Here is a 16,788-nt window from a genome sequence, read left to right as displayed (position 1 = left end):
CTTCTTCTCCCCCTTCCTCCTCTAGCCTATGGAGCCTAAACACATCTTTTCCTTTAGACTTACTACACAATAAGTGCACCTCGACCCAGTCCTCTGAGTCACACAACAAAATTAAAGTGTGGTTGTTTTTATTGACGCCAGCATTCAAAAAAATAAAATAAGAACAGCGTGTTTCTAGACAGGAGAAATAGTTTTCGCGAAAGCCTTAATAATCTGTACTCGTGTAGTCTAATGTAGGTCAACTTTATGGAAGTGAGGTCTAAAGGCATAGCTTTAAAAATAGGGGCACGCATGTGTTTATAATTAATGATGTTGAGTCTGACTTCAGTGTCATATGGTTATCTTTACTTCTCCACATGCAATCAGAAACAAGACAGGCTTTTCCAGAGTAACACAGTGCAGGGTGTATAACACTACAGCGATACATGACTTTATGAGTGTTCTTACTCATTTCAAAAGAAGCTGACAGCAGCCACAATGTTTGCCCTACCAAACACGTCCACCTTAACACGCCGTTCAATGCAGTAATGAGTCTTTAAATTCTTTTTGTTTTTTGTTTTTTTTGGTAAAACTTGGAAAATCTGCCCATGCAGAGAGATAATTTCACCCCGTTTCCACTGTTGTTCCATCTTTGTGAAGAATTTGCTTGAATCACGTCATTATCTCACTATGGAGGGATGCACCTTCTTCTGGCTTGTTTCGAGATACCGACACTTGTTTCCTGAAAATTCCTGAAAAAGAAAAACTGAATTTGTGGAACAAGTGGAATTACTTGACCCCCGTTCGCAGATCTTCCAACTTGCGTTTGAGCGAAGGTTTTAAGAGTGACGATGAGACTACACGGCTTCTCACACACGAAACTCAGGCAGGTAGGGGTTTTTGTTTTTAAGGAGTGAAACGTCTTAAAAATGAGCCAGGAAAATCACAACATGCCTCTTTCCTGGTTTGCAGTGTGTGTGTGTGTGTGTGTGTGTGTGTGTGTGTGTGTGTGTGTGTGTGTGTGTGTGTGTGCACACGCGTGCGTGCTCCCAGTAACGAATCATGCAACCCAAAAAAACACGAGCGTTACCTGCACATTAAATCTTGGGGGCTTATTAATACACATTAATCATTAAGTTTTCACCGTGCCTCCATGGGGAGAGACAAGCTCAGCCATGTTCAGACCGCATGCCTGTCAAAACCAGAAGGAGCAAAGGAATAGAAACGAATCACTGGTCTAAGGGTGGTGAGGAATATATGTGGGATGGGGGTAAGAAAAGGAGGGGAAGGTGGTGGGGGGTGAGACGGACCTGGCCTCTAAAGATTTATAATCAGCACGGTGTGTGAAGAATTCAGGTGAAGGGTGGTTCTGTTGCTCGGCTACTGCCAATACACGCTGCACATGTTACAAGCTGTCAAGACCGAAAACAAACATGTGCATTCAGCACTCCATTATGGAGAGGACAGGTTAAGCGCTTACAATTCCATCAATCCGCAAGCCCCAGTTGTTAGTCTATCACCATGGGACTCCGGGGCAAAAAAAAAAAACCAGGAGCCTTTCCATTTTGGCAGAGAGCAACTCCCACATTAATGATGAGTGTCAACTGCCAAGCTGACTCAATACAACCTACCACTGCCAGAGGAGGTTATCGTGGGGCTCGCTACAAAACATTTTTCACAAAAAACAGAGAAAAAAAAAAGTCCATCCTCATGAGCAATATTTTATCTTGAAATCTCGCTTTTCTTCAAGAGTGACAAAAAAACCCCAAACAAAAAACAAAACAGAGGGTAAACTGAACGGTGAAAGATCATTTCACTTGTTTCCAATTCAATTTCACCTGCCATTACAAGATCTTTCTTTCCGCGAACAAGTGATGATACACATCCACACAAGGACGATCACAACACTAATTCCAGGATAATGTAATAAGCCAAGGCAGTTCCTCAGTCAATATGGTTTGAGCTGGAACAAGTAGAATTATTTGACTCATTATTACTGAAATTACTACACCGTAAGAAGCAGATTTTCACTTATTTGAAAAAAAGAATAAGACTAAAACATGAAGTAACGACTTGTGGAGATGGACGTGTTTTGCAATGTACAACCAACATCCCAAGAGTGAGCCACAGGTGCGTGTGCACGCGCATGTGTGTGTGTGTGTTTGCGTGTTTGTATGCCAGGGTGTGTGTATTTGTGTAAGAGATAGATTGGCGCAGGGAGGGAATGTGTGCGGTCACCCCCATTCCTGAGCCGCATTTGAATTTCTTGGGCTTGTTGTTTTAGCTTGCACCGGCCTATGCTGAGGCACTAACTCACCTTCACAAGGAGAGAGAGAGGGGGGGGGGAGGGGGAGAGAGAGAGAGAGAGAGAGAGAGAGAGAGAGAGAGAGAGAGAGAGAGAGAGAGAGAGAGAGAGAGAATGAAACTCTATGGGCTGATGCAGCCTCCACGGCTGACTGGCTCTGTGGACTCTAATGGGGGAAGGAGGAGAACCAAGTTCAAACTCACGGAAAGCGACATACGTATAACGATGTAATGTTGAGACACGGCTCCCGCAGTGCAAACAGGGAACACAAACACAAAGCAGTGCAGTTACAGCAGACATAGGTGTGTATGTGTATTATCACACACGCAAACACAGACGCACGCAGACCCACAAAAATCGCACAACGTAGACATACAAACACACATACATGCACACACACTCACGCAACCAACCACACACGAACCCATGCGTACACACAAAGAGCGCATGAGCACAAACACAAATATGGAGTGCGCACAAACCGGGGTAAAATGTCCTTTTAATTCTTTACCAGTGCACACAAGTAACTTCCCATCAGTGGTCAAATGTTTTCAGTTTTAAAAAAAAAAAGGTTTACATCAAAATTTCCGTCTGCACAATTTTTCAACATAATAAAGCAACACGACCTCGTAGATGGAGCCATGCCATGTCACAGCAGTTCTCCGTTTACAAATTGTGACTTTGAATTTGAAGGACAGTGCTACAATACCAGTCATGCATGAAAATATTCATTACAAGAGCCCCACAATAACACTGTTTGCAAATCAAGAGGCCTTTACAAGGTTCCCGTGTGCTCTACGGCGCTGTATTGTAAAGATTTTACGAGTAAATACTGTACATGTCCACGCGTATTTGTAAAACCGTACATGCAACATATGCAGGCTCCTCTTCTATCGTTTTGGTGTTGGTCGGTGTGTGTGTGTGTGTGCGTGCATGTGTGCAGACATGTGTGCATGTTTAATCTGGGAGTTTTAAGGCATGGGATCATTGCTGTGGTGTGTTGATAGCGTGCCGTCTGCATGCCTCTTGCTGTTTGTCCCAGACTTAAACCCGCTCTTTAAGAGAGGGTTTACACTGAGATAGAAGTAATGTTTGATAGCCAAGGATGTTCCACTGAGTTCAGAGGAGCGAGGTGCATGTGGTGTAATGACCGGGAAGGCCTATGTAGTGAGTGTTGCTCAAACTTAATATGCATGCAGTCTCTGGCATCAAATATGTAGTGTGCGTGCCAGTGGTACCATATTTATTTACTCTCAGCTAACCTTTTATGATCGTGATGTAAAAAAAAGGGGCTAAACTACACTATCGGAATTTTTCATAGTCCATAATAATCACGATTTTAGTATGAAAAAAACAGCTGAAAAGCTAATGAATACTTGAAAACATGCAGTTGTTGTTCCATAAGCACCGTTATTTTTTTATTCCTGAGAAACTGACCACGGAGACGCAAGGTTTTTATTCATGTATGCAAAAAAATATCCACCTTAATTAGGTTTGTGGTCACATCTTGAACCAGTAGCAGAATTAACTAGCCAAGGCGGTAAAATAATTCTAATTTTTAGAAAAATGTCAGAAAATAAGTCAAACTTGCTTTAAAAACTAGTCTTCTCCCCATTAGCAGATTTTCCCTCGTTTCAGAAGAAAGAAGTTTTTGGCTTAAAAATCCCCAAAAAAGGCTTACGACGGATATTTCTTCATGTTTAATTCCTTGTTGGTGTGATTGTCAGTTTTAGTGGACTTGTGTAACATGCACAATAGTATCGTAAATACTAAGTAAACAAAAAACTTTGGTCTGGCACCGGCTTAAGTCACATGTCTTGGATTTGAGACAAATATTCAGAAGGCACTCTGGTGGGTTCTCCTTTTAAACCTTCTACCAGTTGCTCTGCAGCCATCCGAACACGTATTCATAGACCAGCAGCATCACCGCCCCTCCTGTAACCGAAGGAAAGAGAAAGAAATATGAATGCGGCAGTATTTGCCTCAGTACTAAATATGTACGGGCGACCGACTTAAGTACCCCGTGCATGGTGTGTCAATAAATGCTGTATCCAGATGAACTGGTTCAACTCCCTTTGATTTTCTTACCTGGATTATTGAGCATACATAAAGACAGCTTGCCAAATTATTTCCAACTTGGCTACTGCTGGCCAGTTCCTGTAACTGACGGGCGTTTTGTACCAAAAGGCTTCTCTGACCCTCCATTTAGTGTGACCAGACGTGACACTGTTTACTAATAATGCATATAAGTCCATGTTGAGCAAATTTTACAAAGATAAATTGTCAAAAAATAGTTTAGAATTGTACTTTTTTTTATAGCTATTTTACAGCTTTTTTTTTAAACCAAGAAGTAAAGCCAGGTCATCATATGGAGGTGCCACAGCACCACCAGCCTGCCTATAAGAACACTGTTTATAATGTTACAATGATGTGTTCATGTCCTCCATCCATCCATCCATTATCTGAACCGCTTATCCTACTCTCAGGGTCGCGGGGATGCTGCAGCCTATCCCAGCAGTCATTGGGCGGCAGGCAGGGAGACACCCTGGACAGGCCGCCAGGCCATCACAGGGCTCTCACACACACACACACACACACACACACACACACACACACACACACACACACACATACAGACACACACATTCACACCTAGGGACAATTTAGTATGGCCAATTCACCTGACTTACATGTCTTTGGACTGTGGGAGGAAACCGGAGCCTCCGGAGAAAACCCATGCAAACAAGGGGAGAACATGCAAACTCCACACAGAGGATGACCCGGGATGACCCACCAAGGTTGGACTACCCCGGGGCTCGAACCCAGGACCTTCTTGCTGTCAAGTGACCACGCTAACCACTGCACCACCGTGCCGCCAGGTGTTAATGTCATACAGTCTAAAAATAAACACATTAGGTAGAGTATTCCAAGGTACAAGCTCAGCCCCAGTTTTTTTTTGACCCCACCTTTTTCTCCCCAGTTATATCCGCCCAATTACCCCACTCTTCCAAGCCATCCCGATCTCTGCTCCACCCCCTCGGCCGATCCGAGGAGGGCTGTAGACTACCACATGCCTCCTCCGATACATGTGGCGTCTCCAGCCGCTTCTTTTCACCTGAAAGTGAGGAGTTTCGCCAGGGGGACGTAGCAAATGGGAGGATCACGCTGTTCCCCCCAGTTCCCCCTCCCCCCCGAACAGGCACCCCAACCGACCAGAGGAGGTGCTGGTGCAGCGACCAGGACACATACCCACATCCGGCTTCCCACCCGCAGACACAGCCAATTGTGTCTGTAGGGACACCCGACCAAGCTGGAGGTAACACGGGGAGTTGAACCGACGATCCCCGTGTTGGTAGGCAATGGCATAGACCGCCACACCACCCGGAAGCCCCCTCAGCCCCAGTTTTGAGGTTTCCATTCAAATCACATCTTGATTTTTGTCGGTAAATGTAAACGTCTACGTTTTATTTTTGTGAGCCCACCATGACCCACGGAAGCTTTTAATTATCCTTTTAAAATGTTTTGTTACAGTTTGTCAGCAGACAGACAAAAATTGTTAGAATAACTGCATTATTAACAGGCATTAATAGATCTGTAGAAATTCATATGAGCTATGCCCAAATAGTGCCTCTGTGGTCGATCCATATGTATCCTGGCTCTGGTTTCTTGAAGTATCATTGCACTAGGATGATTTTTGTCCATCAGTGTGGGCAGTTGAGAAAAACGTAACAATAATAAAACATTTTAAGAGATGGTCTTCACTAATTGCCAGACTTGCTGCTCATGCTGGAGTAAAGATTTAAATTATCATTTGACTTATAAAAGTAATTATCCATGCAGTCACAAACGAAAGTAAACATTAAACATTAGTGAATCTAAAACTGATAAATATCTGTTATTATGAATTCCGAATAAGTTTTTAATATCAGAGTAGGGAAAATTAATGTTTATCTTTCAATGTTTATGTTTTACCTGGTCCAAGCCTCATTATCTTGGGAATCAAACCCTTGTAGAGGGCCAGGTACCTGCAACAAAGAGAAAAAAAACAAAAAACAAAAAAAACCATGAAGCTACTGTTGTACAAACATAAAAGCAAGAAGGAAAACAGTGGGAGCTGAGGTTGGGACTAAATATTGGTCAGGAGGTGGAGAAAGCAATGAATGCCCAAGATGGTCATCAAGGCGCACCTGTGCCCAATTAACCATTCCCTATTTATATCTCTCCCAGTGGGTGATGGGTTAAGAGGTACAAGGAGCATGAACACCACAACATGAACACCACTTCCTAGTCTTGCACACACAGTGGTGTGTGCAAGACTAGGAAGGCTGTCTTTTGGAGTTTTTCTTGCGGTCCCTGAAAAGAGAAGTTTGTGTGATTCGTTAATGTGCTGTGTTCAATAAATTATACAGGGTTCAACAGAATGCTCTTCGCACCCGTGTCCCAAAGACTCGTGGGGCATTGAAGGACAGACGATAAGGTGGAAATTCCACTGGGGCAGATTCTACACCATCTTGCCCATCAGCAGGAGAGCCATCACCATGTGCTTCAAGATACTGTGGTAGGCCCAGGGACGGAGCACTCCCAATATGTCTGCTTACACAACACACTGTTATCACACCAGCTGATCCAGCCTCCTTGATGTTCTGGCTTTCTCATTTCATCTCGTGAACGATGAGAGAATGTCCCAACAGCGTTGTTGAATCTCTCTTAGGTATCAACAGTGGTTTATGGTAGGCCAGAGGTCGTGTGGACCATTTTTCTGCTGCACTAACTCAATGGGGAAGCACAATTACTGACCAAATCAGCTACAATTATGGAAGAAAGGTTGTCCTGGACTGGCTTGGGCTGAGGCAAGAGGACCATCAGTACCAACCTAAAAGGGTTGACTTTGAAGATAAGTGGAGCCCCAACACATACGCCCAGTAGTCTCTTTATGCAGGTAAGCAGTGGGCACAGCCAGGGGATAACTCTGAAGCTGGAGCAATTTTGTGTTGGCTTCTGGTAAGTCATGGCTGAATGGGCCCAGGGCCAAAATACTTTTCCCTGTGGCTGCAACTTTAAACCAGGTTAAGAAACACCAGAATCAGAATTGGTTTTATTTGGCCAAGTATGTGTAGGCCTACACAAATAGGGAATTTGTCTCCAGCTCTGCAGTTGCTGTCCATGTCAATAAGTCAAACATCTCTTACAACAACCAACCGCACAAGGACAACAAGCTCCTGGTCAAACTGGCACAACAACCAACACCAACTCCCTTCTAGAGTCAATTGGCCTCTTTGACTCCTCCTGACAATTTATACATGTACCTTGCCATTCTCAACGCCCTCTCTTTTCCCTTGTTCTGGTCTGTACCTGGACCATAAGAGGTCCCTCAGAAGCTGACACATTTTGCTTTCTTGGGAACAAGCAAGATGCCCATTAATGAAGGTAGCCCAGGTTGTCCAGGTGGCCACCCTATCAGGCCCTTATCCAGTGATGACACATTTTACTGACTTTTATACAACACCAGGAATTTTTGGATTCTCATTGCTTCCAGACTGTGACCCCAACAGTTCGTCACTGGCCCAGGGTGTTGATGGAGGCATTGTGGGTCTCTATAGATGTTAAAGGGACAACAAATGGCATAGCTCTCAAGACAGGGAGGGAGATGTATATGTTGCACTCTACAGGGAGTGGGGATGCAGTTTTACCTGGGTCTTTCTAATAGGAATAGAGGGATACAGCAGCGTTCCCAGTGGGACTTCCAGTAGCTACCACCCTTGAACATTTGACCAAATAGTAAAATGAAGTGTCATCTTATGTACCCTGACATAGTGTGCACATTCCCATGGTGCTAAAAACCACCCCAAACCAGAATTGCACAGCTGGATGGAGGAAGGTACTGTATCTGAGGTACCACTTTGGCTATGGTTATACTTGTCCATGAACAGTTCCATTGATTTGGTCCAGTCAATGGAGAAATCGCTGGTGGGGTTTGAGCTCTGCTTTTGGAGGCTGCTGCTCCACTCCCTGATTTTTTTCCTACCATCTTTCGTCCATAGCGATGTGTTGTACAGAGGGATGGTGGCCACTTTGTCTCAGGATTTTGCAGAGAGGGACTTCCTGCTAGTGTACTTTAGTTGGAATCCTTTTCAGAGTGAGGCTTTCTAGGCACTGTAGAGAAGATGAGTCTAGCTATGAAGTAGAGGACTGCATTGCGATTGGGGTCCCACGCAAATCTCGCAGAAGCGGTCGGTTTTAATTTTGCTTTAGGTGGGAGCAGTTGCTCAAAAACTAACTGCGGGTCCCGGGATTTAGCTAGTGCTAACCAGAGGGATGGAGTCAACACTAGAATAGCTATAATTATTGCACTAGAATGACTGTAATTATGCACTAGAACGTAATTTCTCTATGTTATTACTGACAGGTATGCATCTCTTTATTAATACAACATAGTAAAATAACGTGTTTTCCCTGCAGGACAGCAGAGGACACAAAATCAGTGGCACTCTAAATGTTTTAACGGGAGCGGGTGGGAGGGGACACACATTGTAGGAGTGGGTGGTAATGGTCAGAAATCCAGCGGGAGCGGGATTAAGAAAATAGTCCCATACAGGGCTTGACTATGAAGTACATGGCTGTCACGCTGCACTGCTACCTTCTGGAATAGCAGTCCAGCCTCTTTACTGATCAGCCACTCAACACAGCACACCTGGGGCTGATTAAACACTCACTGCTTATATCTCTACAGGACATACCGAGGAGAGGGCAGCGTGGAGTGTAAGCAATACAGTGGACCAAGCATGTTATATTGGGAAAGCATTGGACTGTTTCTTTGAGCCCCTAAAAAGAGAGGCTTACTGGCTGAGGACTTGCTCAGAAATGGGAACAATTTAGCAAGTATGGTGCATTTTTTTTGCTAGTGTATTTTTTAAATAACTTTCTTAAGGTTAACAATATGTGTATGTACTTGTCTGTTTCTGTGTATATGTGTCCATGTACGTGTGTGTGTGTGTGTGTGTGTGTGTGTGTAGGCTAGCATAACAGGGGCGTGTGGAGGCGACTGCCTGCCGGCCTGCCTGTCTCTCACCCCAGTCAGGTACAGAGAAAGGTCTAATGGCCAGTACTGAGGTGTACCTGCCCCTAATGTGTTCAAGGTGACCAGTGGCTGGCTGCCTATGCCTTGTGCTCTGCATTCCCTGCCCCCGCAAAGGTTGCCGTTAATAAGGCTCGACCCACTTCCTCTCTGGCCTTCTGTCTGATTAGATTGACCCACTGAGCGCCGCGTGGCTCGTTAGGGCCCGCTTAACGACGTCTCCCATTGGGACCACTAATTAGCTGGGACTGTGTTGCGTTAGAGCAGGGGACTGGATGTGGCAGAGGGGGCACCCTCCCTGCACCCCTGGAAAGGCAAGGCTTCAGCTCCATTCCTGCAGCAGCCCCCGAGGCTCCAGTGTCCACTAACTACAAACATCTCACTGGCCCTCGTCTAGCATGGCTGCATGGCGGAAAGAAAGAATAACCAATGGCCATTGCTAATGGAATGGCAGGTCTCTTTGAAGTGTCTATTCTGACCTGTCATCCTGGAAATTACAATATCATTTACCGTGACGCTTTTGTGTCAAACTGTAGATTAATTAATTGCTTGATCACATGCAAAAAGAGTTAACTCTGCGGTGACTTTGCAATAACAATAACTGTTATTTTGTCACCATTTGTCAGATCATCAGGTTTGCAGTTTAGCACAGAATTATGCATATATCTCTGTTGTCATTTGTCATCACAGTGGGATATTAATGCCACACATATGCCAAAATTTCTGATAGATGTGAGCTGTGACTGGTATATTTAACCAATCCAGCAGGTTAACCATCCAGCCGTCTGTCTGTCTGACTGTGTCAGATAAATGAGAGTGGCATTTGAGTTTTTTTGACAGACTAATCTCTGTGGCCAGTGGCAGCATTTCTCATACTGATCTAAGACTCCTAAACAATCCCCTCCCCTGCCTTCATACCCCTCCTCGCGGTACACCAAGCCCATGGTCTGGAAGCAGGTGCGGTATTTGATCTCTCCCGGCACTGGCTGAGGGCCTTGGATGCGGCTCTTGGCCACGTCAAAGGGAATGTTCACAATGGAGGAGATAGTGCCGGACGTCAGGCCAATGGCAAACTTCCTCAGGAATTCTAAGCCAGGATCCTGAAGAGTTAGAGGAGGGATGGAGATAAAAAAGAACAGATACACCTTTATTGCAGTTGTTAATGTGGTACATGTTCCCTCCATACCCCGATATCTGAATTCCACATGCATCTTTTTTCTGGAAGCATTTCTGAAAAGGATGTCCAGCAATAAATTCAGGTATATCTAGCATCAAAGCATAAAAAGTACACAAATCTTAACAGTTACAAGTCACAGACAGTAACCACATGGGGTTGACAGAAGAAAATGTGAGTGAGTATGTGCCGCCTATGAGAGCGAGAGTGAGAGAGCATGAGGGGGCTTGTGCATATGATTGCAAAGCTGGCATGAAAGCCCTGATCATTTTATGGTAGCGGGGGGCAGATTAGTGCTTCCTGACTGCGGTGCGGGCTTCTGATTGGCTGAGCAAAAGCACATGTTCCTCAGGGAGCTGAGGGAGAGGATTTATAAACAGGGTTCATGCAGGCAGACTGAGGAGGCATATGGGGACAATTTGGGTAATTGGGCTGTGACTCGGCACAGGGGTATTACTGTACCAAAGAAGCCCAGACTCAGAGAGCTCTGACAACTAATTGGCCAGGATATTTTTACAAATGACAGCAGCCTCTCTGGTCCAGGCCTTTCTCAAGCGGCTGGACACCCTGAGAGCTGAGTAAATCAACAACTAATCCCACTTCGAGTTTTTTTTCAAGTGGGATGTGGGGAAGGGGGTAATGCACCCGTGACCTAAGTACAACCATCAACCCACTTCCTAACAGCCTTGAGCAAACATCTCCTCGCACATTCACTTCTGAATGATGGCAGTGTGCTATCTACTCCCTCTGTGCTATTTAAATGATGATATGAGAGAAGCTGGGGATTGGTATGCTGAATTTGACTACAGACACACTGGAGTTGCAAGCTTTTGCTCACGTTGCCGATATCGCAACATGAGTTGGCCAGCCGAAAGCTGCAAGAGGCCACAATATCCATCCTCTCCTGCCTAGATGAAATTCCTATCTACCCTGCAGCAAGTTCAACTAAACCCAATGAATACACCTGAGGAACACGCCAAACTGCAGGCGCTGCCATATCTAGGAACAGATCAATCTGATTAAATCAGCCAGACCATTATGATTCATGTATGAAGCCCCCCTTGATTCCCTGTTATTGAGGGTGTCATACCCCATTGGAAAAATACTGAATATAGCAGCTATTGGGCTTCCACTGTAACCTCAGCTTGAGAGTAGTGCTATTGTCTGCTTCCAATTAGTCCAATGGAGTTAATCTAATGCTCCAGTTTGTACATGTGGAACTGGCGTATGGTAACGTTTCCATTAAACAAAATTAACTTTTGTTTGGGCCATCAGGCCCCTGCCGGATGTGTAATCTGAAACTTTGAGGATGTTATGGGGAGCAAACAGACGAGGTATTAGCGGGACTGATCTTACAATCTCTTCTCTGATTTTCCTGCCCCCCCCCCCCCACTTGCCAAGGTATTCTGGCCAACAAATCATACTGTCAAAGGCTTGCTATCCCTCATCGGCTGAGTGGGTAAGACACGTGGATATCACATGCCCCAAGGTTCGAGAAAAAGTTGCTGCAGTCAGTAGGAGCAAGCCCCAAGGCCTGGTAAAGCTCAATAGTCTTTATTTGACTGAGGTTGGGTTAGCATTTGTGGATGGAAGCCAATGGCGAACGGAGATGTGAAAACCTACTGCATGAAAATTTAACTGGCCTAGCCTTTGCTGAGATTGCCGTAAGGAAATCTGAGGGAAATACACACACACACACACACACACACACACAGACACATACATGCATAACTAGGAGTAAAGATGGGTTCTGATTGACACGTTACCGGGCTGGCAGGCATGAGATCCTTGACGTTGAAGTAGAAGCCAAAGTAGATCATGTTGAAAACACCGTGGCGTCCGAGCGTAGATGTTAGCCCTTTATTCAGTCCTCTCAGTCCAAAGCCATCCGCACTGATGATGCGTCGTGCTTGAGCAAATGTGGAGGGTTGCTTTTATTGGGGGAAAGAAATGGGGGAGTGAATTCAAGGGGGGAAAAAAGCACGTCAAAGACGGTGTTGAAGAGGAAAATAAAAAAAGAAAAGCAGCGAGCCTCGAAACAAATCCATACGTTGAGAAGTTGCCGAACTTCTTGTTCCATACTGTACCTCTTTGAAAGAATCTCTGTTGGCCTGCAGACTGACTTTCACCACTTCGAATGGGTTGACGACTATGGCCTCAGTCAAACCTGCTCCCAGCCCTGCCACAGACAGTGCCTGTAGGGTGTGTGCGCGCACAATTAATGAACGTATCAAGAGAGGTTTTGAGTGGTGAGACAGGCCAGAATATTCAAACTCATACGGCCAATAAATAGGCAAAGTATAAGAGGTGAATAACAGCTGTTGAATATCATTAAATTATGTATATATATATATTTATATATCTCGAAAATGAGGGCTCACTGATGTGTCTAAACCTCGAGTGCAAAACACTGAATTGCAGTTTTGTTTTCAGAAACTTGTTCTCCAAGTCTTGCTCTAAAAAGGGTCTTCTCTCTGTCATGACCGGCTTTGTTGCTATCGTTTGCCAAGTGTCTAAGGACAAACCGGAGGAGACATGGGGGTGCAGAAGGAGATGACACACTGTAAAAAATAATCTGCTGGTTCAACTTAAAAAAAAATCTCAACTAGAGTGTGCATTACTCAGAAAAGGGCTTGTAATAGAATTTAAAATAAAATAGGATAAAATAAGATAAATAAATAAATAGAATAGAATAAAAGGGCTTGTAATAGAAGGAGATAACACACTGTAAAAATATTCTGCTGGTTTGACTTAAAAAATCTCAGCTAGAGTGCACATGCACACTCTAGCTGAGATTACTCAGAAAAGGGCTTGTAATTGGTTGCCTTACTTTAAATTAAACCAGCAGATTATTTTTTACAGATTTTTTTTTACAGATTTTTTCTTTTATTCTTGCAGGAATAAGAAGGGAATACAAAACTGACCGACGTGCAGATACATTTTCTGAAGGCTTTTCACATTCAGTGCTGCAGCCATACAGGCAAATTCAAGGAGAGGCCAAAGACAGATTTAGACCGCCAGACAATAAAAATCTGGCTTGCACAGGTGTGAGGTGGGGAAAAATACACTAACTGCTCCTGATATCAAGGCACTCAAAATAATTTTATGTGACGGATAGTTACATATGATGTAAGGAGTGGGCTTTATTTATAGAAGTACACGTCTGGCACATAGTTGACAGTCAGTGTTGCAACACTATCTATGTGTGTGTGTGTGTGTGTGTGTGTGGGTGAGGGGGTAATGAGTCTGTGTGTGTATTTGTGTGTGTGTGTGTGAGGCTCAGAGTGAGGCGTAATGGGAACATGTCAAGAACGTGTCTATACCTCATTACTCTTCCTGCCTCTTTATCCTGCTGTCAGAGCCCCGGGATCCATCCTCTCAGACAGGCCTCGCGCTATTTACTCAGCCAGCCGGCCACGTTTTTAATTCCTTATTTGTATTATTACAGTGTGCGTCCTCGTTAATCAGTGTGATGGCATTCAGCTGGGCCGCGCTGAACAGGAGGGAGCCCCCAGAGCGAGGAGGAGGAAGACGACGGGGCAGCCCCACGCCACTCAGACCCAATCTGTAATTCAACAGCGCTAACTACGTGATTGTAGCACTACCTGATACCGCAGGGCCTCTGGGGAGAAAACAGGATGGGAAGCACCCAGATGCAAGCAAGGGAGGGAGAAGAAGAAGAGGAGGACGAGCAGGAGGAGAGGGACGTTTGTGGAGCTAAGTCGGGGTGGGTGGGGGGGCATGATGGATGGGACAGTAAACATTTCTCCTCCGATGGCTGTAAAAACAAGTGGAGGATGTGCACCGTGCAGGGATGGCGTAGACGCTGCAAGCAAATGCCAAGTTTACAGGTCGGTCATCCATCATACCTGACACCTGGCTGCCACCTGAATAGGCTGCGTGTGACGACCACACCCCACAAACGAGAAATCTGTCTCACCTGTGCCACTGATTCAATCCGAAGAAAAAAAAAGAAGAAGAAAAAAAGATTGGTCAAGAGAAAGACGTTACAAACACCTCTGTCTTCATGACGTGAGGTTGTGTCCCGTTTCCTGTTCCTTAAAGGCCACCATGTTTGTGAGTGTGTGTGTGCTCCTTTGTTAACGTGTAACTTTTTGCTTCGAGTGTATTCAGGTGTGCCTGTGTTTAAGACTCACCACACCGGGGGACAAAGGGGTGAGTTTCAGCAGCTTCTTGTACTGTTCGAAGGTGAAAAACTGCAGAGGAGAGACCAGCATAAATGAGCTGTCAAGAGCAGAGCCCGACTCACAAACCAATATATCTGCACAGCTACATGCACTTGTGCTTTCAAGCACGCATGCACGCTCACATGCAAACACAAGCCAGCAAGCATGTACAACAGCATAAAAAAACAATAATGCGCGCACGCGAGCCCGCATGCACACACACATGCACGCACGCATGTGCGCACGCACCCGCTCGCAGACATTACGGAAAACAGCTTTCCGCGGAAGCGTTGAGGGGAACTTGGACTGGGCGTCACATAGATTCAACCGACACATAAAGATCGAGAAGCGCTTGTAATTCTACACCGCATTCTCCATGGAAAGACGTCTTGTGTGTAGCCCAGAAAGGAGACACGCCCCTCTGATTTTGTTTATCTGAGGTAGGGGGGCTGAAGGCTCTCAGGGGCGTTTTAATCTGAGCTTTAATTTGTTCTAAGTCTTCGCTCCAGACATTTCACACCGTCGGCCAGCTTTGTTCGCTGTGTGAGTGATTACCCCATCTTCCCGGTGTGAGTGCTTATGTTTCAAGTTCACACGTCCTCGTCTCCAGCATCTCATTACAGAGCAGCTTCACGCCAGGCAGCCCCCCCACACCCCCTTCACTCCATTACACCGCCCGTGTGGAGAGGGATGCATGCACACGCCGAAAAGCTTCCCAACAGACGACAACAAATGCCCCGAGAGATTCAGCCCACGGCCAAACTAGTGGCTCAAGGAAGGTTTGCTGTAAATGCTTGTTGGTCAATATTTGGGAGGCCTCCCGAGCAAACAGGAGCTAACAGGGAAGGCAAACATGGCGGATTGCATCACGTGTTTTATTCGGCATGTGTGTTCCACGTTAGCAGCAGCAGCTAAATGCGGTTGGGCTGTTTTCGTACGGTGGTGTTGGACTCCAGCCGCGACGGAGAAACCAGAGTCTTACGGTTGCGTCACAGTGCAAACATGCATAACAGCCTGTGTGGACTACGCATGCATATCCTCTGCCTTACCTTAACTGCTCTCTTTGGAGTCTCAGCCAGAATCGGGGGGAAAATTCCCTTGTAGAAGCCAAAGATGCTGCAGGGAGAGAACATCAACTGTTATACATGGTAGTCTGACTGCGACTGTCATCTGCATGCTGGGACTTTTTAAGGCTCCATCAGAAAATTCTCGCTGAAAGAATGGGTAAACACAACATGTGAATTTAGTTTGACATTTACTCGACAGTCAGTGGGTTATAATGAGCGAGAAGGTGCTGGTCAGTGCTTCAGTCATGCACGCATGGGAGCCAAGCTTGTGATATTTCAGTTACATGACAGCTTCTTAAACCAAAAGGCCCCCGTGTTGCCACAATGCAAAATATAAAATGTAAAACAGATGAATGCAGACTTTGTGATTTTAAGCCTAACAAACAGAAACAGACATTGCTTCACTGCCATTTATAGACAGATATATTAAATTACAGAAGAAAAAAAACCTGAGTCAGTCACCCTGCTAATTGTATGTAAAACCAAGTATTGACCAAACTTCAAGATGACACATCTGAGTTTTACTAACATATTGTGGTTGTAATGATGCTTTCATTATCAGAATGGATTTTGAATTCAATGTGGCGAAGTGAATTGGGGAGGTATGACTGTGGCAGTTGTCGATCGCAGTTTCAAGCTGTGCATTAATGTTGACGACAGTGGCAGTCTTCACTCAAAAAAAAAAGTGATTATGGTAAAATCTCTACTGACATAGCTCTGTCGTCACTTCATCCCCCGTATAGGAGAGGTCTGTTCTCTCTTTTGCAAAGGGGGCACAAAATATGTTGTATATACATTTCAAAAGTGCATGCACCTGCAGTTTCTTCACCGTAACAGCCAGTGAAAAACACACTGAGAAGGTATTTGACCTAGGTCAACCAGTTTTTCACAGACAATCTTCAGCTTTAGTGTGGCCATTGACCGCCAGACCTGTTGGGATTTCAGCTTCGGAACAATTCAGAGTCAATTAAGTTGTCTATCACAGAGAATGGGCACTAAAT

The 16,788-nt window shown here is 45.1% G+C and overlaps 1 protein-coding gene across 3 annotated transcripts in view; it reads right to left on the bottom strand.

The window, feature by feature from the left end:
* Positions 1–2,765: 2,765 nt before the first annotated feature.
* slc25a21 (solute carrier family 25 member 21) overlaps positions 2,766–16,788 on the bottom strand; it is a 117,673-nt gene continuing 103,650 nt past the window's right edge. For all 3 annotated transcript variants that reach the window (XM_056295788.1, XM_056295787.1, XM_056295790.1), the window contains 7 exons: positions 15,770–15,836; positions 14,691–14,750; positions 12,621–12,728; positions 12,300–12,464; positions 10,278–10,459; positions 6,257–6,309; positions 2,766–4,219 (listed from right to left, as the gene is read on the bottom strand). In XM_056295788.1, coding sequence (XP_056151763.1) covers positions 4,158–4,219; positions 6,257–6,309; positions 10,278–10,459; positions 12,300–12,464; positions 12,621–12,728; positions 14,691–14,750; positions 15,770–15,836 — 697 coding nt within the window. In that variant the 3' untranslated portion in view covers positions 2,766–4,157. The remainder of the gene's footprint in view (positions 4,220–6,256; positions 6,310–10,277; positions 10,460–12,299; positions 12,465–12,620; positions 12,729–14,690; positions 14,751–15,769; positions 15,837–16,788) is intronic.

This window comes from Lampris incognitus, chromosome 16 (genome assembly GCF_029633865.1).
Source record: "Lampris incognitus isolate fLamInc1 chromosome 16, fLamInc1.hap2, whole genome shotgun sequence".
Lineage (NCBI taxonomy): Eukaryota > Metazoa > Chordata > Actinopteri > Lampriformes > Lampridae > Lampris > Lampris incognitus.
Note: the sequence above shows the minus strand (reverse complement) of the source record. Positions and strands in the feature narration are given on the sequence as shown.